Below are 21,355 nucleotides of genomic sequence, written 5' to 3'. Positions count from 1 at the left end.
ATTGACTCTTGAAGCCATTTGTCTTAAATTATAGAATGACAGTGGACTTTCAAATTATGAGGCTCTGGGCTTCATGACGTGAGATGGCTTCATGATGTTGGATGATGAGAAGCATTGATTCTCTGTCTTTGCCCTCGAATTTAGGTTTGCTGTGAAACTAACCAGTCAGCAAATTGATCAGAGCTAAGTGTAATGCCCTTTCCTCCATCTGCAAACACATCAGCCTTCAAAGAACTTTAATCAGGGCAGCACTGTAATGCAGTTGTGTTGGCATGGCTGAAGTAGGAGGTAGAGTGCTTTCTGAGGGAGGAAGGCTGGGGACAAACCCCTTCAGACAGTAGTGTGACTGGATGCTGTGACTGTGAAAAGGTGGCTGAGGGCTGATCATCATCCTTGAAGTGACTGCTAGGGTCTCCGTGTTACCTGTCCTCCCATCACCTAGTACCATCCTGTGGAGGGAGGTTACCATCACCAGAGCAGATTCCAGAAGAATGGATCTTTTAGGCCTTTTGGTGTGTCTCAGCCTAAAGCCAAGTAGTTTAAATAGCCTTGTGGGTGGGTGAAAGTAATTCTTGGTAGCCTTAAGTTGAAGTAGGAGAGCAGTACTTGTGTTACCTGTGCTTCAGGATCCACTCCAAGTACAGCAACCTTTTGCAGGTAAAACAGTATCGGTCACTTTGGGGTAAGGGGTGAAAAATTGACCCTTTCTGCACTGATCTGTTCCTCTTGGCCTTGATTTATGTAACTTAGCTGAGTAGAGAAAACCTTCTTTTTTAAATCCTTGTTTGGATATTGGAGGTGTTTTTGGCACTTATTGGATTGTAACAAATTAGAAGAATGATGATCTTTTATTATGTGTTAGGGCAATGCCTAATTAGTGAGTCCCTAGAAGTCATCTCTGGTATCAAAATGTATCTGATTAATAGTTTACTGAAGAGATACAGCTTTTCTGCTAAGCAGTGTGGATCCCATTTTATACTGAATTAAGGCCCAGGCTTTTTTAACTGACTGTGTTTATGTCAGTAGCAGTCTGACACAATGTGACTTCCCTTTGTAAGCATGTCTTAATTGAAGGGTTGTCTGGGTTTTGCTCCCTTTTTAACAAAAGGGAAGTGGGAAAGTCTTGTAAATTGGATTTTCATAGCTGTTCTGCAAACTTGTGTTACTTGCATCACTGAATTAATCTCCCAGGACAAGACCAAAAAATGTACTTTCCTGCTTTAAAAGTATTTAATGGCTGATGAGCTTTCTTTCTAATGAAATTGGTTTGTGCCTTCCACATAATGCATGCCTGTATTTTGCTTCTGTGTGTCCCTCACTCAAGAGTTTCATCTTCCCTTTGTTCACCAACAGGGAAAACAATCTCACCCCGCAGCCCCGGTATTAGTTTTCTTAAAGGTGCTGGATGTTTTTAACTCTCCCTCCCTTATACCTGTTCTGCTTCTTGCTTGTCAGCTCCCTTCCCTGGGCAGCCTGGTGGTTTGGCTTCTTTGAAATACTTTTTCCAGCAGGATCTGTTGTGTTATACAGCAGCCTTCCTCAGCTGAAGCAGAGGTATTTGGAGAGAACATGAACCCACATCTCTCTCATCACTGGGGGGCTGTACCCTGTATGACCCTGTTACTTTGATGGATGTAAGAATCTTGAACATATCAAAGTTTGTAAGTAATTATAAGGCTTTGTGTTTGTGTTATTAAGTATATCTTGCAGCAGCTACAGTGAAAAAGTTAACTGCTTTCTGCTGTACAGTGGTAGTGCTTGCCAAACTCTTTTGTGTGGAAACAGTATTGCAAGGAATTAAGTGCCACTAATAGTTGATGGTAGAGCAATATACTCACTTAGAGCTTACGGGAAGAGAGGCTGTGGCTGCTGTGCTACTTTTGAGTGTGTATGTTTGTGTGTAAAATGTAGATGAATTTCTAAGTAATTTTGTTTAAAATGTTACTGCAAGATCTCTTTGAATACCAGTGTAAATCTCTTGTTCTTAGTTTGCACAAACTGTTCTTAGGAGTAAATTATTTTGCAGATAGGGTATTTGCGCTTACAACTGGGGACAGCGCATGTGTGAGAGATTCAGTACAAGTTTGTAAGTCCACAAGATGTTGCCAAAGATGATTTAAATGCTTAAGCAGAAGAGAGCAGATGGAACTTTGCTGACTTAAGGTGATAAAGGAAATTGATGAACTGCTCTCCAGATATTTTTGCAGAGAGAGTTATCGTGTAGTTTCCACAATGGAAAGGCAGAAAGGAGAGGTTCTGAGGTTAACTAGCAGGTGCAAGCCTTCAATGTCAAATCTAGTATCATTTTTAATACTGTGACAGTGTTCTAATTCAGAGCCCTTTTCTGCAGCTGTGCTGGACAAGACAATTAGTATTTCAAATGTGGAGATAAGATTCTATCTTGCCCTCAAACCCCCAGTTCTGAGGTTTGAGGAAGAGGCTGCTTGAAAACAGGTTTATACTAGTATTTAGGAAAGCTTTTGGCCAGTGTATGATCTGTCTGATGGAAGGATGGTACATGTTTTAACAAACTTGACGCTTTCTGATGTTGAGTCAAGCAATTAGGCCTTGTGCTTTTCTGATACTTCAAATCTAGCATTTATCACTGCATGCAGTTAGCATAACTGGCATAAGTGGTCAGCCTATCCATCAGCTTCCAGTATTCATTTTGGCTTATGGGGTGGAAATTAGTTCCTTCCCCTCTGACATTTGATGATACACCACATCTGTTTTTATCCTGCTGAGCTTCTCTTTAGGTTCTGCTGTGGGTGTATTTGCTTCTTCAGACTAGTAGATTTCCACTTAAAGAGGACATGCAGGTGTCCAGGGCTGAACTGCTGCTTGATGCTCCAGATTGACTCACCAGTCATTCTGTTGAATTCCCAGATGCTTTCACAAGTGCTGGATTGGAAGGTGTCTCATTTCCTGCCTAATGCTTCTCTTGATCTCTGGTTTTTACAGGGAGTGGACTGTTTGCACAGATACAGTGCATGAGATGTTGTTGGTATAGCTGTGGTTTCTCTACTGCAATGCTTCTTGGACTATTGTGGTTTAAGCCCAGCCAGCAACCCAGAAACCATGCAGCCGTTCACTCACTCCTCCTCCTTCCTCCCCCTGCTCCTGGAAGGATGGGGAGGAGAATCGAAAGAATGTAACTCCTACGGGTTGAAATAAGAAAAGCCCAGTAACTCAGGTATAACACAAACCATTGCTGCTATCACCAATAGTAATAATGATAAGGGAAAAATAACAAGGGAAGAGTATGCAACTGCTCACCACCCACTGATCGATACCAAGCCCGACCCAAGCAGTGATCTAGCCCTTCCAGGTAACTGCCCCCGGTTTATATACTGGGCATGACATGCTGTGGTATGGAATACCTCTTTGGCTAGTTTGGGTCAGGTGTCCTGTCTCTGCTTCCTCCTGGCTTCCCCTCCTCCCTGGCAGAGCATGAGACTCACAAAGTCCTTGGTCAGAGTAAACATTACTGAGCAGCAACTAAAAACATCAATGTTACCAGCGCTGTTCCCAGGCTGAAAGTCAAAACCACAGCACTGCACCAGCTACTAAGAAGGAGAAAAATGACTGCTACGGCCAAACCCAGGACATGGTCAAAGATTTTCCTTGATGTTAATGTCATCTTTTACGCTTTGAGTAGTGTGACCCATCAAGGCCTTTGAGCTGTCACTTGCCATTTTTGCCTTCTGACATAATGTTATTTCTTGGCACATGGAATTCAAGGAGGGCCTGCTCTTTCTCCTGAGATCACTGACTCAGCCCTGTTGGAAATGTCACGCAGGTTCATAATGTAGTAAGCAAGAATTCATAGAATCAGGGAATGGTTTGGGTTGGAAGGGACTTCAAAGCTCATCTAGTTCTAGCACCCCTGCCACTAGCAGGGACACCTTCCAGTAGACCAGGTTGCTTGAAGCCCCGTCCAATTGGGCCTTGAACACTGCTAGGGATGGGGCAGCCAGAGCTTCTCTGGGCAACCTGTGCCAGTGTCTTACCACCCTCATAGTAAAGAATTTCTCTCTAGACTGTGTAGGCCTCTTAGTAATTTTCTGCACTATACTAGAGTTTGTATTGCTTACAGAGTTCTTGATACTGCTTTCTGGTCCCACACAGTCTTCAAATCAGTTTCCATATTTCCATCATTCTCCTGTCCAGTTACGTGTCTTTGTGAGACGATACCGTATTTCATGGAGGTTTTGGCCATTGACAGTTTCAGTTAGAGTTCTGTAGAATTAAAACATGTTCCACAAGTATGTTTTGAATTTTCCATATATTGGGTATAGGCAGAATTTATTTAGCTTTTTTTGTTCTTCCCCAGGATTTGCAACCTCATTTTTTTTATACATCATAGCATCACACTGTGTATGGCTTTTTCCTGTAATGGACAGGAGTTGTTGCTGCCACTGACTTTGCTGAAGTATGACAATAGAAGGTGTATAAAGGTCTGTAAGCCTTTGACTGAAATCTTGCTTTCTATTAGCTTTTTTTGATTGCTAATTGTACTTCTGGTGTCTGATCAATGTTGAAATCTATATTTGCATTTTGCCTTTAAATCTGGTGCTGAGGTGGGCTTAAGCTCTGAAGAGCTTCCTCAAAAAATCCTTCCATGTGTTTGCTTTTCAAAGGGAAGACTAAGTATTTTCTAGGCCTGATTTCTGATTATTCTTTTTTTTCTGAAGTTTCCAGAAAAGGTGTACTATTTCCTACTGCAGCAGCAGTCTTAGTTTCAGCTAGTAAGTTCTTACTGTGTTCTTGGTTGTTTCCCCACAGTCCTGTCTTGCACTTCCTCTCTCTGTATTCCAGTATTTTATTAACCAAAGTTGTTGTGATTTTCTTTTCAGCATCGTTCCCTGATAAAGTGCCTTCACTGATAGCTTATTGAAATATGATCTGTCTGCAGGTATTCAGTCAGAGCAGTTAAAATTTGATTAATTTTTTCCTGGAACTGTTGCTTCTCTTTGGATTTATCTTGGTTTTGACCATGCTCTGCTTCAGGACTGATCCTTAATTTAAGCTGAATTTACTGTTCACACTTCAGTTCTGAATTTGTATCACTGCTTGTATTGGCTGGATTCCATTTACAATCTTTCTCTTAGTTTAGGGGTGGTGGTTATTGGGTTTTGTTTCAGTGTGGGTTGGTTAGTTGGAGTTTTTTTCTTCAGTTGCTCATACTTGCTTGATCTATAAGATTATATAGTTTGTCTGAGTCTTACATTGGTGCTGATGTAGTTGATTTAAATTTTACTTTTGGATGAAGTCTGTTTAATTTTTTTTGTGTACTCTTGGGAGAATGAGATACTCAAAAACAATTAGTTTCAAGTGAAAATTGGTGACTTGCCTACTGTTTTGGTCAGTGGTACCTGATCATGCTCTTCCTAGGTGTTGGTTTGGTTGGGTTTTTTACAAACATAATGTAAATGTTGATATCATACCTTGAAGGCATTTGTTAACTCTATTCTTCTCCATCATTTCATATAGTCTGATGTGATTGACATGTAGTATAAAATTTATTTTCTTAAGGTATGCAACTTTGTTTTGGTTTTTGTTCAAGTACCAGTTTCCTCTGTGTTGCAAGCCTTCGCATACCCGTAATTGTCTAGCATGTCCTGTCAGTGCTCATCTCCATACACAGCCTTTTCCTGCTTCTGCTGGGTTTTTGTTTCAGGTCCAATCTAGTGTGTTTGTTTCTGGGAACTTACTGTTTGAATGTGACACTGTGAGTGTCTGTGCCTGGACGTTTCATCATCTGCAAACTGGGCCTTAGAGCAAATAAAGGAAATTCTTTTGCTGTTATGTGTATGTACCTATATTTAGTGATAGATGTAGATTGTAATGTATATTCTCTGTTGAAGAAGAACCTAGCAAAATTTTACAACCCTAAAATTTTGTAAATGTTGCTTAGTAGACAACACTGACAAATGTGACTACATCTTAGAATTAGGGCCCTTCAGCTTGGCAGATGCAGTTACAAAAAGTTCTAAAACCTGAAATTCTAAACCCAGTCAGATTCAGGGTCCAGTTAAGATACAGATTTTTATAGGAATGGTAATGAGTTGTCTGGACACCTTGACAAGTCCTGTGGTGGATGTTCAGTTGCTAATCACTTTTAAGATACCTGGAAGATAATCTAATTCAATCACAGTTGTTAAACTTGAAGGGTGAATGAAAGCACTATCATTTGTTTCTGCTTTATCCTGCAGTAGTCAGGCCAGATCAGCACATTGGCCCTTCCTGAGCTGCTTTTTTGTTTTTAGAGAGTCAGTTTTTCAGCCTTCTCTCATTTGCATTCGTCAACCTGAAGACAGAAAAAAACAAATACTATTTTTTGCTGCTTTTCTTGCTAAATGTCATTAGAGTGACAGGACTTCCTTGAAGTCAGTTTCATAGAATATGTTTAAAAACTCATGTGCAAAGATAATGGTGGCTGTGCAAATCGGTGTGCTCTAGAAAACGGCATTGGTAGAACGAGAGCAACAAAGGCAGGTGTCAGGGAAGCCTTAACAAATCTTAGGCCTTAATTTCAGAGAAAGAATTTGTTTTTCTTGATACCATGTTACATGTCCATGTAAGCCAAAACTATATAACCCACATGGGAAGACAGTTATTAAATAAGTATTTAGACATTATTTTGCTTCCGCTTATATAAATGAAGACCTATAAAACAAAGCTGTATAACCCTTCATAAAGTTCCAAGGGTGGTGTTCACAGTGAAGTGGTTGTTTTCATACTTTTGTGAATACTGTTACTAGGATTGTAAGTTTAACAATGTAATTATTTTTGAGCTGTGTATAATATTTACTATTCATTTAGGCTCTCCCATGAAATGAAATCAAATAGAATTGATCCACCCCTTTAAAAGGATTTGTTCTAAGTATTTCCCATTGAGTTTGGATTATTGCTTTAGGTTGAATTTTGACAGGCAAGTAATTAGATGACCTCATCCTATAATAACAAATGAGAGAGCTAATCACATGAACACATGAACTACCTTAAGAAAGAATGGAAGAGTAATGATTCATTATAGTTAATAGGAAAAACAGTAGTTTGCACTGTACATTTTAGTTATGTGGTGTTATGGGTTACTGTTTTTATAGTCCAAGAAATAACACTCAAACTTTTAGAGTTTATTCACTGTCCATAAAATCAGTCCATGAAATCAGTATAAAACTGAATGCTCAGAGTACAAATATGACTTAAGTTGACCTTGACTGAGGCTTTTTCAGAAAGTAGCGGACATTTACAATCCAAATTAGGTCCCTTGGATGTTTCAGGTGTATGACTGGAGCTCATTATCTGTCCATCTTACTTCAGTGGCAAGAGAAGGGGTCACGCTTTAATCAGCACACTTTAAATATTGTGACAGTTTAAGCAGTATGTGTTTCATTCAGTGGTGGAATGTCACAATGCCTGTTTCGAAAAATTTTTCCTGATGATACATGTGACACTGCAAGTTTTCCTGGTTGTGATGTTGAGCTCACACACAAATAGGCTGCTGACATCCGTTGGACTATTTGAAGGACAACTCATAAGCCTGACTGCAAGAGTCACAGTCTGACCTGTATTAGATCTTAGCACTTTCAGAGGCTATAAATCTGTATTTACTCTACATGCTAAAAAGATGGGTGTTGTTTGTTTAGGCATTTTAAAGAAGGTGTCTTGAGAGATTGTCAGGCTGGAAATTGTATTAGGGTAGAGCTGGGAGAAGGATGTGGCAAGGCAGGGCTTTGCTCTCAGGAGCCAAGTAAATAACACATGCTTGTCAGCTGGCAAACTGGAGGAGGGGAGGGTGTCTCTGAGTGGCAGTATCACACAGTATTATCATTCATAAACAGTAAATAAATTGGCTTTTAGCAAGGTGCACTACAGGTTATATACTATCCAGCTATTCATTTTCATATATGTAATCCAGTTTAGTTTGAGACTCCTCTGCATTTTAGCAGGTAAAACTGCAGGCTGACAAACGTAGTAAGATTGCTGCCAGGGGGACTGCAGAAAGATGATAAAGACTATTTGATCTTTGTGGTTTATTTAAATTGAAGTGTGATGTCTTGTGAAAGAGGGTTACTGTTTGTCAGTAAGAAAATCTTTTTGTGGTAAGGAAGATTGTTTATGTGTAAGGTGCAAAAACTTTTTCTTTAAGAAACACCAGTAATTGGTGTTTTCTGAAGAAACTTGCAAATTCTTATGAAAGATTAAAAAAAAAAAAGGATTCACTAGCTATATTTTTTAAAGAAAGAAATGTTCCTGCAACAAAGACCTGTGCCATGGATATCCAAACAGCTAAAAATGTTGGCCAGGTTGGACAGAGCCTTGGATGACATGGTTTAGTGTTGAGGTGTCCTTGCCCATTGCAAGGTGGTTGGAACTAGATGATCTTAAGGTCCTTTCCTATTCTATGACTTATTACAGGTATTTGAATCCATATAAACTAAAGTGTGTGTGTGTGTTTGTGTTCACTGTTGGTAACTAGCAATGAACCTAATTGATTCTACTTGAGGTCCTCCCTTGATTTCATTACTGTTTGTGGGCAATTTGTCATCAGTCTGGACTATAAGTTATCAGAATGCTGGTCTACAAAGAGCAGAGAGTGCAGTGGTGCTTGGAAGAATTTTAGCCGACTGAATCAATTTGCTTAGTTTTCAAATCATGATGACCTTTGGTCAGATAGAAATCATTTGGCTTAAAATGGGGTCTGTGTTAGGCAGGAGGTCAGGCTTCATGTGCTCATAATCCCTTCTAGCAAAGTACAGTTTGAAAACTGATTGCTAGAGTAAGGATGGAAGTACAGCACATCATGATTTAATGCATGAATGCAGACTAATAATATGTATACTCTGTGCAAAGGTTATAGGCTCCCCCTCCAGCTTACGACTAAATGTGAGGCACAGTGGTCAGATAAGTAAAATGTAGTATGATTTCTTCGTTCAACATAAATTGCATGAGGTAACTGAAGCCTTTTCCAGTAATACCCTCTACTGCATTGTATGTCCTTCCAGTAACATGATGCAAGAATAATTGCCAAGGCCCCCTAGCCAATTGTGGCTTTGTATTCCCTGGTTTCAGGTATTACATTTCACTGCCTTTCACAGAATCATAGAATGTTTGAGTTGGAAGGGACCTTAAAGCTCACCCAGTTCCAGCCGCCTGCCACGGGCAGGGACACCTTCCACTAGACCCAGTTACTCAAAGCCCTGTCCAGCCTGGCCTTGAACTGCCAGGGATGGAGCAGCCACAACTTGTCTGGGCAACCTGTTTGAGTGCCTCATCTCCCTCATAGTCCAGAACTTCTTCCTAATACCTAATCTAAATCTTCCCTCTTTCAGTTTAAAGCCATTCCCGTTTGTCCTATCCCTGTATGCCCTTGTAAAAAATCTCTCTTGAGCTTTCCGTTAGGCCCCTTTAGGCACTGGAAGCTGCTCTAAGGTCTCCCCAGAGCCTTCTCTTCTCCAGGCTGAACAAGTCCAGCTCTCAACCTTCCTCTGTAGGAGAGGTGCTCCAGCTCTCTGATCTATCTTTGTGGCCCTCCTCTGGACTTAACTCCAACAGGTCCATGTCCTTCTTATGTTGAGACCCCAGAGCTGAATAGAGTACTCCAGATGGGGTTTCACGAGGGAGTAGAGGGGAAAAAATCACCTTCCTGGACCTGCTGGTCATGCTTTTGATGCAGCCCAGCATATGGTTGGCTTTCTGGGCTGCAAACACATGCTGTGGGGCCATGTTGAACTTCTCATCAATCAACACCCTCAAATCCTTCTCAGGGCTGCTCTCAACCCAGTCTCTGCCCAGCCTGTATTTGTGCCTGGGATTGCCCAGCCCAGGTGAATAACCTTGCACTTAGCCTTGTTGAACTTCATGTTGTTTCCATGGGCCTATGTTTCAAGCCATGCCTTCCCTCCAGTGTGTTAACCATGCAGCTTGGTGGTGTTGGCAACCTTGCTGAGGGCACGCTCAATCGCACTGTCTATGTCACAAGCAAAGATATTGAACAGCACCAGTCCCAATACCGACCCCTGAGGAACACCACTTGTCACTTATCTCCACTTGGACATCAAGACATTAATGACAACTCTTTGAGCACAACCATCCAGCCATTCCTTATTGACTGAGTGGTCTGTCTGTCAAATTCATATCTCCGGTTTAGAGACAAGGATGTCATGCAGGGTAGAGTCAAATGCCCTGTACAAGTTTGGTTAAATGATGTCAGTTGCTCTTCTGTTATCCACCAACGCTGTAATCCCATCATAGAAGGCCACCAAATTTGTCATGCATGATTTGCCCTTAGTGAAGCCATGTTGGCTGTCACCAGTTCACCTCCTTATTTTCCAGGTGCCTTAGCATAATTTCTAGGAGGAAAAGGAAAGAGGAAGCTGACTTTATTCAAAAAGTTGTGTCAAACAAAATTAAGTCATTCTTGCTGCCTTTTCTGCTCCTACCTCCACATATCAGTATGATTATTCTAGACATTTGCCATGTGTGTCTGATGGGACTGTTCCTCCATATGAGGCTACTTGTGTTTGAGTGCCTTCAGGATCAGGGCTGTCATTAGTTACCCAGATGCTGATCCCACAAACTTGTGCTTTAAACCTTTGATGATGAAAACTGATCGTTGAACAAGGGCTTGCAGGTTTAGTGTTCTTACACTGGGAATTCCTTATTTCATTTTATAGTCAGAAACCTGATGAAATAATGGAGAAAAAAATGTAATTGGTATACTCACATGATTTGATGCCTGGATAATTCACTGGCTCTTGCCCATGGACTTGTCTAATGTAAGGAATGTGATTCCTTGTTGCTTGTTCAGTTTCTATGGGAACTTGCAGTTACTTATTTCGTAACCATGTCTGAAAAAGTACTTGTATATGAAGAATTAATGAACAGTATTAAATTAATTTTTTAAATTTTAATGTGATCACGTAGAAGCTTCTCAGATTATCAGTTTGAGCTTCTGTGATTTCATTCTGCTTGCATCATAACTGAGGGGAAAAAACCACCCTAACCCAAAAAAACAACACTGACTTAAAATGCAAAATGGAACAGTTCCTGAAGGACAGCAATCAGGGGTAATGGCACAATTTCAAGAATAAATATTAATTGGCTTTAATGTATATAAGAACACATAAATTATTTTTAAATACAACATGTATCATCTATCAAAACAGTTATAAGTAAAATTTTACTGCTAAACTGTTGCAGTTACCTTGGTAAGCTAGACTTTGAATTTCCATTGGGTCTTTTAGAGTTCTGTGAGGTTTTTTTCTCTTCACCTCACTGCATGGATATTTCTACAACCTGTTTTCATTGCTGAAAAGGCACTGGGCAACTGCTACATACTGCACCAGTGGAAAGTATTATTTATTTCCTTTTCCTTACCTACCTCCCATCTCTTGTTTCAGTAGCTGGCTTGTTTCAATTGGTTTGGTTTTTGTGTAGTGTGCTCCACATTTCTGGAATACAGTGCTCGATCTTACATTGTTTCTGTTTGGTGGGAGAGGGGGATGTTCCTCTCCTGTCTCCTATTCCTCAGGGAGAAGGAGGTAGGGTGGTGCTCCTCTCAGCGTGATGTGGCACAAGTCTGCAGGCTTGTTCTGGCTTCCTGACCTTACCTGCGCATCCCCGTTTTTACGTTTGCAGCGCCCTCCCAGAACTATTGGCAGAATTGGTTGGCAGGACACCCACACACCAACAGATTTGGCAATGCAGCAGGAGGAAAGCAACAAGCATATTTTTAAAGATTGCAGGGACCTTACAGTGTATCTGAACCTCGGAGAAGATTACATTTGGCCAGCATATGACTTTATTTAGATATTACATCATGCCTGTTACATATTTAGTCCTGTCAGTAGACATGGGAAGCTGCAAAGCATGAAGAAACTTCGGCATAAGCCCTGCTACATGTTTGCAAGAAACCCAGATGATTAGTGCAGTCTAGTGTCTGGCTTGGTCTGCACTCCAGTTGAGCAATACTCTTGAGCTCACTAACAGCTTTAAGCATTTTAAGATCTTTGCCCATGGTTGAAGCACGCATGTGCTTTCTGGACTGGGGCCATACTGGTTTTGTGATGCCAGAGCAGAAAGTATATTCAGCAGAAGAGTAACATTAAAACCTACTTAAGTCTTCCAAATTTGAAAGGAGTCAAGGTGTATCTAGGAGGGCTGGTGGAGGATTGATAAGAAGAAGCTTGTTAGTGTACACAAGTAATCAAAACGTATGAAAGATGAGGGTTTAAGATGGCAGTAGGAACAGCAAAAGATAGTTAGATTAGGGAACATTAGGATATTTTACATTATTTTGTGTTCATATCCTGTAATCAGCAGATACCTCTCTAAGGTATCTGAAGACCTTACTGAAGAGCAGATGTTGTATTCAGACTAGTTTCTCATATATTTCAGAAATCTTAGATTAAAAAGTGGTGGATATTAATGCAGGAAAAGATTGCATTTGATCTGGCCTGTGAAGATCTTCATAATAAAATACAAATAGAAAACATAGAATGGGGAAATAAAAAATCTGTGTTCTCACTGATATGTGGGGTATTTCCAAACATCGGTTTCAGTTCAGATTTAAGGAATCTAGTAAGATGGAAAATGGGTAGTGCTTTTGTATCTTTGTGATGCATATAGCAAATCTGAAAGAACTACAAGGGAAGCAGTCTTCCCTACCAGTTATGGCAATGCAGAATGAGGAACTAATGAAACTCTGACAGTAAAAAATGAAAATGGCCCCCTGAAAGGGGAAAAAGATTTTAACAGGAATGGTTTAAATGATTTTTTTTAATGCATGCAGTTTATTTCGGCTGTTTAAAAAAAAACCTCTTAATTTCTACCCTAATAAAAATTTACAGAAAAAAAGTCTTTGAAAGTTCATCTCTCTGTTTTCAGTATGTGAATTTGCTGAGAACTTCAACATGAGAATTTAAATCTGACATCTCTGCAGGGTAGATGAAAATTCTTTGTAGACATGAAAAGGTAGAAAACTTTTGCATTTTTTAAAAATAAATAGGGCTGCTGGTGGGAGAGGGTTTGAGTTTTATTTTGTGTGCAATTTCTTATAAAAATAGTATCTAAAATTTGTGGAAATATATTTAGAAATTGGTAGCATTTGATATGCAACTGTTGATGGCCCCCTTGGTAGCAAAAAATTTTCAGAGCTACTTTGGGAAAACGGCATGGCTTTGTCTTTAATCAGTATCCTTTCAGCTGAAAAACAGCTTGACTGGCATTTCAGTCTTTTCTGCCCTAAAGAATCAGACCATTAAGTAGCATAGTTATTTTTGCTGGAAGCCTTAGTTTGTACTAGCTGATATTTGAATTTTGAGCCCTTCCAGAGGGTATTGTCTGGGTTTTTTTGCTGGTACTGCAGTGGGGTTTTTTTGTGGATTTTTTTTGTTCTTCCCTGTTCTCACACTTCTGCCCCGCTCCCAGGGCTCCAACAGTATATGAAACACAGGAAAGAACTAAATAGCTTTTAAATGTGGTTTTATGAAACAGCTACCTTCTGCTTTGCCTCAGTTCACCTGCCTTTATGGTAGAATTGGTGTATATTTGAGAGTTAAAGTCTTGTTAAATTGAAAATTTTTCCCTGTTGAGTTGCTTTCCCTCACTACAACATGAGGCCGGCTGTGGGGATGAATACACCAGTGTGCATTTTGCTGTGGAGGGTGAAATGGGGGGGAGTGGAGCTGTGGACTACTCTCTTGTGGGATCTCGGAACATTCATTACTGTGTATTCATCAGAATTTCCTGTTCCATAGGTCTCCTTGTGGGTACTCTTGATGTTGTATTGGACTCCAGTGCCAGAGTGGCACCCTATCGAATCCTCTACCAGGCACCAGACTCCTTGGTCTATTGGACTATCGCCTGTGGTAAGGACAAACATACTGACATGTGGATTTTTATTCTTCCTGGGTACTGTGCCACATAACTAATAGAACATCCCGCTAGCTGAGCACAGTCGTATCAGGACAAATAAATGTGTCAGGATGAAAACCTGCTCTAGTGATTAAATTAAGACACTCCAGAGCTTCTAAATATTAAGACCTGGAATGCCGGCATGTGTGTGTGTGTGATGCACAGTAACTGAGCAGAAATAGCTATGGAGCAGGGACACAAGCCCCTGATATTTCCCACCCTTTGTTTCCCATCTCTTCTGAGATGTTCTCAGATACTCAGACTTGGTATCCATCCCTCCTCCTTGCATTTCTTCTCCGTGGCCATGGCTCACTCCTACAGCATTTTAAAAGTGCCGCCTTCCTGGGTAGTGTGGTATCCCTAAAGAGTTTGGTAGGAGAATTACCTGGGTTATAGCCCCCAGATTGCCCAGACAGGCCACCTGGCTTCCATTGAAATGGAAACCAGGAAGACAGTGCAATCCTAGCACTCGCCTGAGTACTGTATATCAGTCTCCTCTAGGATAAATACCATGTAGATTCCAGGGATGCCCACCTCCTGTACTTTTATTTCAGACAATGTGTTGTCCTTCTAAATATGATGGACTTAGAAATTCAGAAAGATGGTAACTAGGTTAAGAGTTAAATACAGAAGTGTATGTTCCTACATATATGCAACAACTCAAAAGAGTTTTGGTCTTTAAGGCTCAAACTTTGACAGATTTAACTGCAAGACTGTTTCTTCTGTCATTATAGTAGTTGGTGAAATCAATGAAGTTGATATTTTGCTACATTAAATAGGATTTTTGTATGCATCAGATCCTGTAAATACTAAATGTTTTTCTCTGTGATCAGGTACCTATTGCAAGTAGCATAAAACAGTATGTAGCTAGTCTGTGGTTCAGTTTGCTGACTCTGTAAATAGCGTCTGAAACCGAATGCAGAAGGGTGAAGTTATTTAGCTTTGATTGGCCAATCTTGTAAGGTCCTAGTCTCAATTTGGTAGTATTGCTTTTCAGACTTAGCAAATAGAAACTTTTTAATACAACTCCTCTAGCTCTAAAGCTTCAAACACTGCTTTAGGCAGCAGCCAGAACTCGGGTCATTTGGAAGAAAATTGACGAAGAGGACATATGAGAAGTGCATACATGTCTGTCATCTCTTTTTAATAGACCAGTAGATTCCAGCATCCCCAGCACTGCCTGGCAGCCAAAAATACTAGCTAATGAAGCTGTAAACTTCTTCTGGCCTATCAGTGCCCTCTTATCTATGCCCATTCTCCCAGTAAAATTTGACATTTAGATTATTTGGATAATTTTTCTTCCAGACAAATCTTCTCCCTTGGAAAGGGAAGAAGATAAGGCACGGATGAAGATTGTCTTAAATTATGAATCGTAACCCTAATTAAAATTACTAAAGTAGTAAATGTATCTATCTGTGCTTCCATTTCTGTGGAGTGTTTCTTGAACTTTTACTCCCCTAACATGTAGTTGGTTGATTGGCTTAGTTATTTTTGTTAAATTATGTGACTGCACTAGCTTAGTCTCATGACCTGAGGGGAATAGTGTGGCTCTCACAAGGAGATAAAATTTTAAAGAGCAAATTGTTTATCAATGCAACCTTGAAGATGAGCAGCCCAGTGTTGCCTAAGGCTCTGTGCTGTGATTAGTTTATGAATTTGCAGCTAAGGCAATTCTTTCTGAACTGATCTAGGGTTGTTAGAATTATACAGGTTACCAAGGGATTTGGCTGCATTTAGCTATGCAACTCTGATTTGTTGTGCATTGTACGGCTGTACCTCCCTGTTCCCTAGAGGTACACTGCTGGTTATTTGGTGCTTGTAATCCCTTATTTTTACAGAATTTGTCATGTTCTCCTCTGCCTTCCATAAAGCAATAGTTTCCATCCTCAGTAAGTAGCTTTACAGAATGGCTGGAAGAAACGTGATTGTTCCCCTGTTCATTCATGTTGCATGACATTCGGTCTTGTTCTGTACAAGACTATTCAGAGGGTAAAAAATAATCCAAGGGGTTTTGTTTGCTCTAAAATTACTATTTCGTTTAAGATACCCAAGATTTGTTTATAATTCATTTTGGATGTGAATTTTCTTGGGTATTAACTTTACTGATCTAGGCTGTATGAGAATGCTAGTTGGTAGAGCTGAGGCTTTCAAGCTCTTTCTGCTTTATAGATGGTGTCATGGGTTAGAGTTGTGAACTATACTGGAAAGATGTTATTGGTAAATTTTATAGAACGGTTTTACGCATATTAATTTTGTAGTTGTCTAGGAATCTAAAATGTTGTACTTGATCAGCCTTGCATGTTGTAATAGCCCTCCTGTGTCCCTCCCTGGTCTGGTAACGCTCAGTTTAGGGGGAAGAATGATGGTACATGTAAACTGTGTTTGGAAATTAACAACTCTTTTTAGATCCTTTTCCACATATAAAATCAGTCATTCTTACTGTGGCTCTATGTGTTTTTCATGTATGGAACCATTAGTGTAGGTTTTTGTGGTAACAGTTGATATGACAGGTGCTTCCGTAGGAGTTTCCAAATTTGTATTTCACATGTGGAAAAAAAAAAGAGTAACAGATTACCTTAAAGCATCAGGCTTGAAATGTTATTGCATACCTTGGAAAAAGTTTTCATAAAAGCCCATGTGCTATGGTAACTAAAAGCTACAAGTTTTACTTAGAGTGCTGTTGAGACATAACTGTTTTCTCCTCCCTCTGCATAAATTGAGGCTCTGCCAGTCCACTCTTGAATCTGCCATTACTGGCAACAATTTTAGGTTCTCTGAAGTGTTGCAGGTTCTCTTGCAGTGCATTCTGTTAACAGCAGCAGTTCAGGTTGACTGAATAATCATCTCAAGGAAGTATCTCCTTGGAAGAGAAGACTGGACATGATAGCCTCATCAGCTGTCTCAAGCCTTTCCTCAGTCACAAACTGAAACAATACTGAGATTACACTTCTCAGTGTGTTTGAAAGTATCTTTATATGAGTGTTTAGTTTAATTTTCTTCTCAGTCCTGTACTCGGTTACATTCCCTCCATACCTTCACCTCCTTACTTTAGACAAACTGACCCAGATATTAGAAACCTAACCTTGACACCCAGAGATGTTCCCATGTTGCTTGTGCTATTATTCCACCCCACCTGTCAGGCAATTGCACCTTCTCATCCTCTCTCCAGCACCATGAATCATTTCCCCATTCAACTCTTCTGGTGTAGACCTTCATTAGCTCTCCAACTTCTGTTTAACACACTTACTAGTTTCCTCCCTAAAGGTTGAGGAGAATAACTCAGTCTGCCAGGAATGTTGGCCAGCATTACACCATTTCAGCCATGGAGCACACCATAAGCCAAGTGTACCATTTAGAGGAGGGGAAAGAGTGTTCAGTAGTCTACTGTATGTGTTGTAGCTATTTTCCCTTTTATTTCCTGCCAGTCCTGAAGGTTCTGTATTCCAGTGTAGTGGTTTAACTGTTAAACGCTGGGTTGTTGTTTTTTTTTCACTTCCATGAAAGCCGGAGGTATTGCATAATTTACCTAAAAGGCCAATGATTGCAAAATGGTAAATGCTTCTAATATGCTAAGATAAGCAAAGATTTGCCAGTAGCAGAGTTAAAGACCTGTACTTTAGAACATCTCAGCAAAAGTGTTTTTTAATCCTGAGTGAACAAAGCAAAGAGAGATGGTCTAGTGTGAGGTGCCCCTGCCCATGGCAGGGGGGTTGGAACTAGATGATCCTTAAGATCCTTTCCAGCCCAAACCATTCTATGATTCTATGATCTAGACGTGTGACAGTGCCTGTAGTGAAGCTGAAGAAGTTATTAGAAACAGCTTGTTGTATTTAACCTCTTTCTAATGGTTGCTTCATGTAAGCCCCTTTACTTTGCTGGGCTCTGTAGACATCAGTTAGCGGGTAGGTACCTTTACTTGCTAGCTCTTGAGTAAAATGAGTCAAATCTGTGGTTTGAACAAAAAGATCATAGAATCACACTGCATCTCCAGTTACTAGCGATTTTATTAGTCTTTTTTTATGATTATGAGGACATTGATACTGATTAATTATTTGTGACTTCTGGTTGTTTTTTGTTTTTTTTTTAATATATATATGCAGGTTGCTCAAGGAAAGAAATCACTGAACACTGGGAATGGCTTGAACAGAATTTGTTACAAACTCTTTCGATCTTTGAAAATGAGAATGACATAAATACATTTGTCAGAGGAAAAATACAGGTAGTTAAATATATTATAAATGTTGTTAATGATAAATGTGACTGTGGAAGGAAAACTGATTTGAATTCTAAATGAATTTAACCTGGTAGTCCCCAGGCTGCTCCATGCTTTTGAAAAAGAACTATATTCTAAGTACTAATGTGTGTAAAATAAGTAAGGGAAACTGGGATTAGTGCAGTGTGATTAAAAAAAAAAAAAAAAAATATATATATATATATATATAGTCATGGATTCAAACATTATATGTTCTAAAATTAATTGCACCATTGCTTTTGTCTTAAACTTTGACAGTTTTCTATGTAACTGCTTTTCCAGAGCAAAGATTTTATTTTATTTTTTCATGTACTCATCATAAAATGTCTCCTTACCCTCTTCTGTGTAGTTAAATTCTGTAGTGTTGGTATTTGCACTTCACATAGGTTTTGGGGATTGCTGGTTGATTGATTTGTTAGTTTGGTTTTTTGTGTTGCTTTTTGTTTGTTTTGCCAGAATTTTTTTCTCCTATAGGTAGTAGATATACTTGTAAAAAGCACATGCTAAGAATTACCTAAAAATTAATATTTTGGTGAAAGATTGATTAGAAGCAGAACTATTGTACATACTTTTTGTGTTTTCTAAGCATTGGCTTTATATCATTCCTCTATTAACATTTCATGTAGTAAGTCAACTGTCTTAAGAATCTCCTTAAGTTGTTTGTTTTACTAGTGAATCAGGTGTGAGGGCTGAGGATAATCATGGAAACACCTGATGTGAGAAGACATCTGTCTTGTGAAATATAATCTTTTAAGGAACTTGTTAAGGTTGAATAAATATTAAAAGTTAATGATGGTTCCCTGTCTTAATACTCTGCTTTCCATGTAAATATGGAGCAATTTGAAGACAAGAAGTCACTTTATAACTTTAATACAGAAGATTATAAAAGAGATTAGGAAAATAAGTGAATAGACTTCTGTTCTATGTTCAGCATAGAACAGAGTAACCATAGTATTTGAGGTCTCAAAAGGCAGCTTTTCACCAGACTGCTGTCACTTCAAATTAGATTAAGGTCTCCTGAACGTGAAAGTGTGAATTATATTTCTGCTAGTTAATCTAATAGGAGATACTTCTTTGTTTCTTCTTGTTCTTCTCTTTCATTCCAGATCTACTGAGATAGGGTCATAAAAGTATTTGGTATTTTCTTGTATCAATCACGTATATTTTTTTCCTTTTGCTTTTTTCCTTAATTTTAGAAGAAAATTTTCTGGTGAAATCCTATCCCTGTCTCTTCAGGGAGCATATATAGGTGGAAGGGGAAATATTACAAATCATGGGTGCTTAACAGAGTTGTCGGGAATGTTTGAGATAGGCTGGTTAATTTAAAGCAGGGTATTGGCAGGTGGTTGGTGTTTGGTTGCTTTTGACATAGGCATGGTAAGGACCAAGGTCATCAGACAGCCTTGAACAAAGTAAATAACTAAACAGAAGAATGAGCAGAAGAATAAAAGATAAGCAAAATTCTTTCTTGACATTGCAATAACTGTTCTGTCCTTTGACCCAGACAGCAATGATAATAAGGATATCTGATACCCCATGGCAACTAATATTCTGTGTACTTCTTTCACTCCCTACCAGGGCATCATCGCTGAGTACAACAAAATCAATGGCATTAAGGAAGATGATGATACAGAAAAATTTAAGGAAGCCATAGTGAAATTTCACAAGCTGTTTGGGATGCCAGAAGAAGAGAAATTGGTGAACTACTACTCCTGCAGTTACTGGAAGGGGAAGGTTCCCCGTCAGGGCTGGGTGTATCTCAGCATTAATCACCTTTGCTTTTACTCTTTCCTCATGGGCAAGGAAGGTATGTTTTACAGTGGACCAGTGGTCTGTGCATCTAAGAATTGTTAGGAATCTCCTGTGGTTTGTTCACCTACAGAACTGCTGAAGGGTGCAGTGATACGGCTGAGGAAAAGAGGAATAGGGAGCGATTCCCTAATTGTCATGCTGTTCCCTTATTTGTTTTGTATTTCTGAAAGTAGTTCTTTGTAAAACAATACATGGGCATCATCTGAACGCATGGTTAACTTCAGGGACTGTGTCCAAAGGGGTTAGAGATGAGATCACACCAGTTCTGGCTCCTTCTGCTCTTACACAGTCCTCCAGTACTACTCTGGCAGACTTTGAAAATCCCATATTGACTCGTATACAACTTCAGAGCATCACAAAGGGCTCAGAGGAGACCCAGGATCAAGAACCTACATAGTATGGATGCAACCAGTTTGCTACAGAGGGGGTTAATTCTAAGCGGTGTGGAAGGGAGCAAGTCTGCAGTATTTGGTTATGAGAAATGGATCAGTCCCAGGTCTTTCTATTTAGTTGTGTGGACATACCCTAGTGAATGACTTTTTTGGTTTTGTTTTTGTTTGTTGGGGGGGGGGGGGTGTGACAAAAATAAACATAGATTTAGTCCCTGTTTTAAGGACAATGTTCTAACCTATAGTGGTGTTGGAAGAAAAGCCAAGGATCTGTCATTACTTTAATATTAGAAACTTTTTAATATGTAAAAATAATGCAGTCATGTCTGCTGGGTTTAGACTGTATTTCTTTGCTTCCGCGGGAAAGAAGGATGTCAGAGTCTGAGCAGTATGTTGGCCCACCTAGCTTTGTAACACTTTTGTTTGGTCTTCACTACAAAAGTAAATGATGCTTAAACTCTTTTATCTGCTGTTTCTCGGGTGATTGTATTTTGTTTGTACAAGCTGGATCTATTTATGCTGCCCTCCCAACTTTTTAAGTTGCAAGAAAATTTGAGCTAGATGTATTTTTGAGGAAGATAAAAACTTTTGAATGTGCGATTTTTTTGTACTAACTATGTTTTTGTTGTTGTTTCTTTGCTTCTGTTCAGCAAAGTTGGTTATCCGCTGGGTTGATATCACTCAACTTGAGAAGAATGCCACACTGCTCTTCCCTGATATGATCAAAGTGAGCACAAGGTCAAGTGAACATTTCTTCTCAGTATTCCTTAATATCAGTGAGACATTTAAACTAATGGAACAGCTTGCCAATATAGCTATGCGACAGCTTTTGGACAATGAAGGATTTGAACAAGACAGGTCATTACCCAAACTGAAAAAGAAGTCCCCCAAAAAAGTATCTGCACTGAAACGGTAGGTAGCACTGGCTCTTAGTCATTTGTTTCTCCTCAGGCCTTTTACTTGCAGGATTTTGTTTTGC

At 39.5% G+C, this 21,355-nt stretch overlaps 1 protein-coding gene across 1 annotated transcript in view; it reads left to right on the top strand.

The window, feature by feature from the left end:
* TBC1D9 (TBC1 domain family member 9) overlaps positions 1–21,355 on the top strand; it is a 50,992-nt gene that overhangs the window by 2,697 nt on the left and 26,940 nt on the right. The window contains exons 2-5 of the mRNA XM_062637225.1: positions 13,767–13,877; positions 18,024–18,142; positions 19,754–19,982; positions 21,027–21,288. Of these exons, the coding sequence (XP_062493209.1) occupies positions 13,767–13,877; positions 18,024–18,142; positions 19,754–19,982; positions 21,027–21,288 (721 nt within the window). The remainder of the gene's footprint in view (positions 1–13,766; positions 13,878–18,023; positions 18,143–19,753; positions 19,983–21,026; positions 21,289–21,355) is intronic.

This window comes from Pezoporus occidentalis, unplaced genomic scaffold, assembly GCF_034315485.1.
Source record: "Pezoporus occidentalis ecotype Australia unplaced genomic scaffold, CSIRO_AGI_Poc_V1 ctg51, whole genome shotgun sequence".
Lineage (NCBI taxonomy): Eukaryota > Metazoa > Chordata > Aves > Psittaciformes > Psittacidae > Pezoporus > Pezoporus occidentalis.
The sequence above is the reverse complement of the archived record's forward strand: the minus strand, read 5'-3'. Positions and strand labels throughout refer to the sequence as shown.